This window comes from Octopus bimaculoides, chromosome 25, assembly GCF_046866305.1.
Source record: "Octopus bimaculoides isolate indiv1 chromosome 25, ASM4686630v1, whole genome shotgun sequence".
Classification (NCBI taxonomy): Eukaryota; Metazoa; Mollusca; class Cephalopoda; order Octopoda; family Octopodidae; genus Octopus; species Octopus bimaculoides.
The window spans coordinates 3,490,655-3,501,323 of record NC_142952.1 but is presented as its reverse complement, the minus strand read 5'-3'; the positions used below and the strand labels follow the sequence as shown (position 1 = coordinate 3,501,323).

The 10,669-nt window shown below is 37.8% G+C and overlaps 1 protein-coding gene across 50 annotated transcripts in view; it reads left to right on the top strand.

Annotated features, from left to right (window-relative positions):
• The first annotated feature begins 246 nt into the window (after positions 1–246).
• Positions 247–10,669, top strand: part of LOC106868757 (RNA-binding protein 5-A) — a 77,777-nt gene continuing 67,354 nt past the window's right edge. For all 50 annotated transcript variants that reach the window (XR_016238413.1, XR_016238408.1, XR_016238412.1 and 47 more), the window contains exon 1: positions 247–371. Coding sequence is in view for 20 of the 50 variants with exons in the window: in XM_089342092.1 (XP_089198218.1) it covers positions 291–371 (81 nt within the window). In the remaining 30 variants the exon portion in view is untranslated. The remainder of the gene's footprint in view (positions 372–10,669) is intronic.

Below are 10,669 nucleotides of genomic sequence, written 5' to 3'. Positions count from 1 at the left end.
ACAGCCGTAATATTACTACTACGACTACCAACATCACTGCAAAATCACCACCACCACTGATATCACCATCCCCATCTCTACTACAACTACTACTACTAACACTACTACAGCTAGGAATAGCGGTAGCCATCGTCATAGTCGTAGTCATGGTCGTCGTTGTCGTCGTGGTGACGGTCGTCATCGCAGTCGTACCTCAGTCCCACAGTGTCTGTCTGTTATAAAACTACAGACTACCCACAATCCCTCATTCCTACATTGTGTCTTTAGAGAAGATTGACAAGGCGCCATTAATGCTCCTGTATTCTACACAAAAAACACAACAAATATCTCGCTTCGTCTCGCCTGCTTTTAGTTTCCAACCCAAAAATACTGTAAGCATTTCGTTTTAAGTACTATCATTACCATTGTTACGATCTATCTTAAAAAAATATAATCCAAAATATTCTGAATGTCATTTGGATTCAGGTTTTTCTTTTGGTGATTCCATTAATGTGTGCGTGTGTGTGTCTGTCTGTAGAAAATATTTCATAATATCTTTTTCGAATGTATATTCTTTTTCATCGTCATTCCTTAACATTTACCTCCGTCTGTCTGTATGTATGTATGATTAAATACTTTGTTGTTTCTTGTATATTTGATTTCTAGCCAAGGTGGGGGGTTAGTTTTAAATGCTTGGTAGATTATAAGAGTCGTTTGATCGGTATGTTGGCACCTCTTAATCATATCGATCTGATAAAGTACCGTACCATTGAGGTTTGAAATAACCGTATACATACATACATATATATATATATATATATATATATATGTGTGTGTGTGTGTATATGTATATGTATGATGATGAGGAAATTCTTTGTTGTTTCTTGTATGATATATATATATTAGTAGCGTATTCGAAATACTACAATACTACAAGGGTAGCTTGATCGGAATGTTTTACCCTTTTTTTATATCGATCAGATAAGGGCGAAATAAAAAATTAAAAAGTTATGAGGTACTTCAACCAGAATTCCGCTCTGATTAGGTACCATTTGAGGTTTTGAAGTAAAACGAAGTGAAATAACTTTTTTTCTGGGGGACACTGAAACTTGAAATAATATAAAAAGCTATAGATAACATCTTGTAAAATTTTAGGTTAAGAAACCCCCCCAAAAAAAGCCCCTTTGACTAGAAAAAGTTGGAGGCTGTCATGGGACACACGTCGTTAAAATAGAAGTATTTTATTAGGAAGGTTTTAATATCATAAAATCCACCGTGGCCTCTTTGCTCGAATGTGGGTGTCTGTTAAAAACCCTGTCACCGGTGGTTTGTCCGTTCGAAATCAATATCAACCCTGTTGAGAATCGATCGTTCACCTCGCCCCTTCACTTCTCTTGCAATCGTTTCCGGTTGTGGGTGTAGTGTCGATCGTATTAGCAAAGTATCGGGTAGACGCGTACCAGTGAAATATCGAGCGTTGATGTAATCGATCGTATGCACCTCAATAGTGTTCCACCCGACTTTAAAATTAAGAAGGAAAAAACATTAATGAATTTGTTGTGCTTATAGAATTATATATATATATTCTTAAGGCAGTTCGAATCCTGGTCAGATATCGATTTTTGCCCTCTTTCATCATTTCCGAGATTCGATAGAATAGAATGTACCAGTGAAATACTTGGGAATCGTTTATATTTGGGTTTTCTTTTCCTTCGCTTCCAAAAGGAAAAGGAAAGTAACAAGAATATGTCTTTAGACCTGTAACCATGTTATGAAAAAATGTTTTTTTATGAAAGCTGTTCAAACCCCGGTCAAAGATCTGCTTCTCGTCATTTCCAAGGGGTTTCGATTAGAATAAAAAAATATCAGCCATTTGATGGGTTTTTAGATATAACCGAGTGTCTTCCTATCCTTTGCCTTCCAAAACACACACACACATATATATGTATATGTAGATAGATGTATATGTGACCCTGGTCATTTAAATATAGGTCAAAGATCAATCTTTCGCTTCATCATTTCCAAGGGGTTTCAACAAGAATAAAATAAATACCAGTCATTTACTGGGGTTTTTAGATATAACCGAGTACCTTCCTATCCTTCCCCTTCCAATACACACACAAACATATATGTAGATTGATAGATGTATATGTGGCCCTGGTCATTTCAAACTGAGGTCAAAGATCAATCTTTTACCTCATCATTTCTGAGGGTTGATAGTTTTGGTAGAATAAAAATAAACAAGTACCTTACACTTCGCCTTTTCCCTCTGAAGGTAGTCAAAATAAATTTATGGCCCTGTACCTATCCTTAATTTTTTTTTTTTTAATGCACTTCAAATCCTAGTCAAAGATAAATTTTACCCACTCTCTGTTCGGGGAGGGTTTTGATAAAAAAATACCAATTATATACTGTGGGTTAGATATAACTGAGTACCTTCCTACTCTCCCCACCGCAATGCCACAAAAATAAATTTGTGGTCCTGGACCTGTCTTTTTTCAGTGATTGGATTGCTGGGGCACCACCCTGAAGGGTCTAGTCGAACAACTTGGCCCTAGTATGTATTTGTTTCTAAGTCTGGTACTTATTGGAATATTTTTACCAAACTTACAGGGATGTAAACAAACCAGCACCAGTTATCAAGCTGTGACAGTGGAGAAACACAGGCATAAAGATGTGTGTGTGTGTGTATAAACAGGCTTCTTTCAGTTTCCATCTACCAAATTCACTCACCAGGCTTTCATTGACCTGGGGCTATAGTAGAAGACACTTGTCCTAGGTTCCAAACAGTGGGACTGAACCTGAGACCTTGTGGTTGGGAAGCAAACTTCTTACCACACAGCCATGCCTTTTCTCAATCCCAAAGATCAATTTATGAGAGTAGTGTCGGCTGATAACTTTTAAAATACCAGTCATATGGTAGGGGCTGCATATAACTACCTTTCTAATTTTCCCGTTCCCCCAAAAATAAATTTGTGGTCTTGTGTTAATTTTCTTAAGGCATTTCAAATCCTTGTCAAAGATTGATTCTCACTTCCTCATCATGTTGGTGGTGGATAGGGGTCAATAAAGTTAAAATACCAGACGTATATTAGGGGTCAGATGTCACTAAGTACCTTCCTACTCTTTCCCTTCCCAAAAACAAATTTGTGGCCCTTTTAAGAAGAAAATACTTTCTTAAGACAGTTCAAATTCTAAAGATCAATTTTTTTCCTTGTTCCCAATAAGGGAGTTCAATAAAAATCAGACAAATATTTGGGATCACATATTACTGAGTGCCTTTCTAGTCCTTTTCTTCCAAAAATATTTTTTTTTTAATGTAGTAAGAATAAACTTGATCGAAGATATATTTTCCTGAACCAGTTCCAATCCCTGACATATAGATTTCATCATTTATTAAAAAGGTGTTTGGTACTCTCTTGGGGGTTGGCTCAAAACATTTGTTGGCCATGTGGTTTATGTTACAAATATCATCATCGTCATTCCATTATGTTTTGAGTTCAAATCCAGCTGAGGTCAGTTTGATTGTTGATTCTTCAGGGACTCCCTTTTTTTTTCTTTTTTTTTTTGGACACCTCCCTGAAGAATTTTTAATTGAATGTATTCACCCCAGTACCTATTTTTTTCTTTTTAAAGCCTGGTGCTTATTCTATCATGGATCTCCAATTTACTATTTTGTTGCATGGACCCCCAGAAATCTTATATGGATCCTGGTTGAGAAACCACTGCTCTCTAGACCAATGAACCTTCGCCTTTCACCTGTCCACCAGATAAAAATTAATACCAGTTCTAGTGAGAATAATTATTATTCGCAATTTAGGCAGGGGGCTAGTAATTTTGAAGGGAAAGGGGTTAGTCTGTTCCCTCATCCCTAGTATTTGACTGGTACTTTATTTCGTCGACCCCGTAAGTATGAAAGGTAAAGCTGAGTAGGGGGCTGAGTTTCAACTCGGAATTTGAAGTGCTTCTACAAATCCCGCAATGCCTTTTCTCTGGTGCTCTAACGATTCTAATTAGCTCCTGATCATCATTTAACGTCCCTTACTCCAAGCTGGTATGGGTCAGGAAACCAGAAGACTACACCACATTTTGTCTGCGCTTCGATGTGGTGGCTTCTTCTAGACCTGAAATTTTAGACTAGGGCATTTGTTGATGCCATCGACCTCAGCCTTTGTCTGCTTGACTGGTATTTGAATTTTATCAAGTCTGGAAGGATGAAAGCCTGTATTAGCAAAATCGTTAGCATGCTGGATGAAATGCTTAACAGTATTTCGCCTGCTGCTACATTCTGAGTTCAAATTCTACCAGGGTTGACTTTGCCATTTATCCTTTTGGGGTCGATAAAATAAGTACCAGTTGAACACTGGGGTCGATGTAATCAACTACTCCCCTTCCCCCCAAAATGCTATCCTTGTGGCAAAATTTGAAACCATTATTATTATTAATGAGGATGCATGGCCAGGTGATTAGAGTGTTGCACTCACAATCACAAGATTGTGATTTCAATTCCCAGACCAGGTTGTGTTCTTGAGCAGAACACTTCATCTCACATTGCTGGTAGAATCGTTAGCACGCCGGGCGAAATGCTTAGCAGTATTTCTTTTGCCGTTACGTTCGGAGTTCAAATTCTGCCGAGGTAGACTTTGCCTTTCATCCTTTCAGGGTTGATTAAATAAGTACCAGTTACGCACTGGGAGTCAATGCAATCGACTTAATCCCTTTGTCTGTCCTTGTTTGTCCCCTCTATGCTTAGCCCCTTGTGGTGGGCAATAAAGAAATAACTCCATCTCACATTGCTCTGCTATCCACTTGGGCATCTGACGTGTGGTATACCAGGCACCTGTTCGGGCAGCATCAATTTGATGGAGAGAGTGAACTAATGTACGGCCCATACATTTGATCCCTATAAGCACATCATTTGTGCAGGTCGTCCAGCTAAAGCTGAACACTCCTACGTTACCCTCACCAGGAGAGTCCTTCCTTTTTATTGTCTTAATTAAGTACCTGTAGTCTTCCTTCTGCAGCTGATCTCTCCTATGTCTGATGATCAAGTTTTGCAAGCAAGGAAGGGGTTGCAGGGTGTTGTCTTTCTTTGGCATTTTACTTCAAGGGCTGGAATGTTTTCTTCGTCAACCTGTTTGACTCTTTTTGCTCACCGAGGTTTTTTCCATGCTGTTCTTTCTTCTGCTAACTTTTCTCAAGTCTTTGCATCGGTGTGGGGGGACTTGGTCTGGCTGCTCTTACATGTATCCTTAAATCTCAGTTTTGGTCGTCCTCTGGATCCTCTACCCGGAGCCAACTCGCCGTATAACAGCGATTTGGAAATTCTGTTGTCATTCATCTGCCTCACATTATATATATATATATATATATATATATATATATATATATATATATATATATACTCTTTTACTTGTTTCAGTCACTTGACTGGCCATGCTGGAGCACTGCCTTTAGTCGAACAGGATTTATTCTTTGTAAGCCTAGTACTTATTCTATCGGCCTCTTTTGCTGAACCACTAAGTTATGAGGACATAAAGACATCCAATACATGATGGGCTTCCTTTAGTTTCCATCTACCAAATCCACTCACAAGGCTTTGGTTAACTTGAGGCCACAGTAGAAGACACTCACCCAAGGTGCCATGCAGTGGGACTATATATATATATACATATATATATGTTTAATGTCTGTTTTCCATGCTGGCATGGGTTGAACAGTTTGAGAGGTGCTAGCCAGCTGAGGAGTTGTCTACACTCCAATTGTCTGTTGTGGCATGGTTTCTATGGCTGAATGCCCTTCCTAATGCCAACCACTTTGCAGAGTGTACTGGGTGCTTTACATGTGCCACCAACACTGGCACAAGTATATTTTATGTGGTACCAACACCTGTATGTTTGGACAATTGTACTTAGCTCAACACACCTTCTCAATTACAGCAAATCACAACTCCTGATCTCTTGTCATTTCTTCAGTGAAGGCCAGGGTCTAAAGATCCTTTCTCACCACTTCTTACCACGTCTTCGTGGGTCTACTGCTTCCGCAGGTTCCCTCCGCAATTAGAGTCCAAATGCAAAAAGCAAATACAAACAAACATACAAAAAAACTATCAGAGGCATTCACACTTAATATTTTTAGGTTGATGTTCATGGATGGATTGAAAGAATAAAAGTTATGGCGTTTCAGAGATTAGTCCTTCTTCAGATGCTATAGGAAAGCCCAGAGGAGACTGGGTAGAGGGTGGGTAACATTCTTATACATTAGATAGTTGTATAAAATACATACATTATACATCTATGTGTATATGCTGTGAGCATATATACACGTGTTCTTTGATATGTTCCAGTCATGCTGGAACATGTGTATAGGTTTTAGAAGTAGGAAGAAAAGACCACAGTGCTTAGGGTTGTGTGTATATATGTATGTATGTATGTATGTTTGTATATATATATATATAGATAGATTTGTTTAAGTGGAAGAATTCACTGCTTAAATTTCTATGTGTGTATGTATGTATATCTATATATATATGTACATGTATGTATATACATATATATGTATATGTACATGTATGTATATGCATATATATGTACATGTATGTATATGCACATATATATATATATATGTATAGCCAAATCCAGTTTTATAAAATATTAATTCGCCTACAGAAATTAAATATCACCAGTATGTGAGAATTTCAATTTTGGTGTAGAAAATGGCATTTGCCTCAATATTTTTTTGTCCATTTTCGCTCCGAAAAGCAAAAAATTATTTAATAAATAATGAGTATATAATGTGTTTTCATAAATAAAGTAATCAAGCGATAACTTCAGATCAATACCGCTTCTTGTACGGATTACATTGTGTTCTCGTCGTTTAACCCTGATCGTGCAGACGTTTTTGATCAAAAGCGCTCCAGTGATGGCCATCCTGCCGTTTTGTATATCAGGAACTACGGTATTTAATGTGTACTTCTTGTTTTGTTTTTTTAAAGCTATATTTAAGAGAGATGTTGTTGCTATTTCTAGCGAGTCGAACAACCATGCAGACACCACTTCGTTTTAAGTTGCAGATTCTGACTGCATCCTAAGATCATGTGTGTATGTAAGATTATATATATGTGTATATATGCATATATACACGTGTGTGTGTGTGTATGTATACACATTCTTTTATTTATTTCAGCCATTTGACTACGGCCATGCAGGAGCACCGCCTTTAGTCGAACAAATCGATCCCAGGTCTTATTCTTTGTAAGCCTAGTACTTATTCTGTCTGTTTCTTTTGCCGAATCGCTAATTTACGGGGACGTAAACACACCAGCATCGGTAGTCAAGCGATAGTAGGGATTAACGGTTCAACATAATGAAATGACCATAGATAGATAGATGTGTGTGTGTGTGTGTGTGTACGTATACACACATTCATACATGCCTGCTTTGATGTCTAAGCAAGGAGAAAAGTACGCAATATATGGTGCAGAGTTTATTAATTCGTTCGAATATTACACCTTTTTTTTTTACCCCCTTCAACGCTTGAAGGAAGAATAGCACACGACGAGGATCTCTCGAGCTGCGAAGAGCGCATTTCCACAGAAGCCACTTTGCAAAAATCGCGGATGAGGTTGTGAAGAATATTCCGTCCTTATATGATCACAACAAACGGTTGCCACTGTGGTGTTGATACCGGATCTCTGTTGCCAACCTCTAGTTTATTTACCGTGTGCATATGTATCAATATAATGTGTGTATATATTTTTCCTTTATGGGTGTGTGTTTGTATGTATGTATACATACACACACACCCACAGTTACGCTTTTGGCTCGAGTACTTAGATCTTCGTATCGCGTATCAAACAGGAGTGAAAGCTGATCCAGTTTGATAGATAGGAAACGAATTCTGTACCCATCAGTAATTATTGTAGCTTCTCGATTGTAAATAGAAACCCTCTCTCTTGTTTGTAAAAGCAATCCGGATATCCTAAATCAAGCGTACGCACCTTTTGTCAAGAAGCGGGCCGCAAACGATATGGTTCAGTATTAGGGGATCTGCACTACTACTAAAAAGAAATTCGGCGGCGGTAAAGAATACGTAGACTACCCGTTTTTCGGCTTAACAAAAAACCCTAACCCTAAACACCGGGTGTAGGTTTTTTTTTTTTACTTTCGCCAAAAATTCAAGGTAAAATTTCGTTCGCGCACCATTCGTTCGGAAAGTCCCGCGGGTCGCAGTTTGCCCATGTCTGTCAAAGATAGACAGACAGGTGTATGTAATCCCATGTTAGTCTGATCGACCAAGAACCTGTAATCAAAGGCGTTGTCACTAAGACAATACGAATTTTCTCATCTTTGAGACTCCTTCGTTTTGCTAACAGAAGGCTATAATTTGGTGTAGATTTAGTTGCTATTTCTAGCAGGCCGTGCTACAGCAGTAGAAGTTCCCGTCACGGTTTCTTTTTTTAAGTGTAGTAAACTATTTCTCTTCTGTCTTTCAAACGAGTTTATCAGCCATGTGCGTGATAAATTATTTTGTGTTTTTTGTCGCGTAGTTTTGTGATATTAAAACATTGTATGTTGGATATATATATATATTAAACTATACTCAAAATATACCTCAACACACGAAATCCCACATTTACTCGTGTATTAAGTAAATGTTAAATCTTGGTCCTTTCATAGTTTTTGCTTTACCCCGTGTGGGTCACGCCCCAGTTTTTTTTTTTTCCTTTTTTCAGCAAAAATCTAGTACAAAATAATGCGACTTTACCCCAGTACATGAACTAAACACACATACACACAAACTCTCTATACTTGCGGCATTCTCTCAACTTCCGTGTTCACCAATTAAATTAAAATAAGAAGTAAATTAGACTCCAATTAATACGTTCAGCTATCATTTTATTTACGCATCAATAAGATTACTAGCTTATATAACCTTGTGTGTGTATATATATATTACACGCAGGCTTGAGTTATAATAAGATGTGGTTATACATTGAGAATAGACAAGAAAAGGAGAAAGAAGTCTGGGTAGAAAATGTTCTGCGAGAAGGAAGTTAGTATGGAACCATTGAAACGCTTCTTGGCGTTCTAAAATAGGTTGACAGCCAACCATGATATATATATTTATATATATTTATATTTATATATGATCTCCAGAATTCTATATTAGTCAGCACCTGCGTTGAGGGTAGTAAGTAAAGGTAATTAATATAATATTTTTAACCCAGTTTAGTTGTTTAATTATTGTAGTTCTTTGTGGTTCTCACGCGGTCGAGATAAAGCAGTCACAAAAAATGGCACACGAGTGCCTTAGAACTGTGTGCAGTTGAAAGCCGCTTAATATGATCGTTTTTGTTGTGTTTTGTTGTTTTTTCCCCGCTTGCTGTTATAAACGGAGCCTTTTAGAGAACAGTAGTAAGAACCGAAGCTGATAACATTATGCGGAAGTTAACAATATCCTTATGTATATATATATATATATATATATATATATATATATATATATATATATATATACACGCACAAGGTGTATATGTATATACATTTAGGTTTTGTGTTAAAGGAAAATAGAAATCCAAATATCGGTATATATTAGTATATTTTATTATTAGTCAGCGTGTTTGGAAGGCCGAGGGTTACGTCCAGTTTGGACTTATGAAACGGGTTTCAAATTATGGTGCCGTTATGGGGGAGGCTTACATTTATTTCGACCGGTTAAAATAATTCTCTGGTCTCTTTGCACGGAACTCTCGGCCCTTGAGCCACTCTAATTCTACCGATAATAATAATAATAAAATATACGTATGTATATATGTATGTATATGTTCAAATGGCTACTCGTCTCCCTCCCTCATGCTTTGTCATGTGTCTTCTCCTCTTCCTCCTCTTTGCTGATGAATGTAAGTTCGTTCTTTTTTTTCTTCTTTTTATTAGCTACCCCTCCTCCCTTTGTAAGTTGCTTTTCCTTGCTACTGTTCCCCTATCCTTTTTTTCCTCGCTGTACTGACCCCTAATGTTCACTTCAGGTCAATAGATAGGTAATCGCGAATTCGTTACTGTGTTCCTGCCTCTCTTTCTCTCTCTCGTGTGTGTGTATGTGTGTAATGGCAAACATCGAATCCTTTTAATATCCTATTCTTTGATATTTATCATCATACATACTTTATGGATATTTGTGGATTTTTCAGATAATTGGAGTGGTCGCGTGAAAAAGCTTCCCAAGCGTGTGTCTATATACACACATACATATATATATATATATATATGTGTGTGTGTGTGTGTGTGTTTTCTTATTCGAGGTCTATGATTCACTCCATTATTATTAACTAGAAGTTTCTTTCAAGCGGCAAATAAGTGGAGAAAGAGAGAGGGGGAGAGAGAGAGAAAGAGTGGGAGATATGCTTGTATAGATAATTAAAAGGTGTCTCTTAGAAATCGAAGCGGAAACGATATCTGGTCGGTGCGTTAAGTTGAGAGATATTGGTGGTGGTGGTGGGGTGAATGGGTAGTTTTTGAGCTAAATGAAGGAGGGGGGTGCGTGTGCTTATTTCTACCTACGGCTGCTGTGTAAGAAGGGACCAGCGGATGTGACGGGTGGTTTAGGCTTCTCAAGCCTAATGTATTTAGCTATAGATTAAAAAAAGAAAAAAAAAGAGGTTGGCGGGGATCGAGGGGGGGGGGCTTTGATC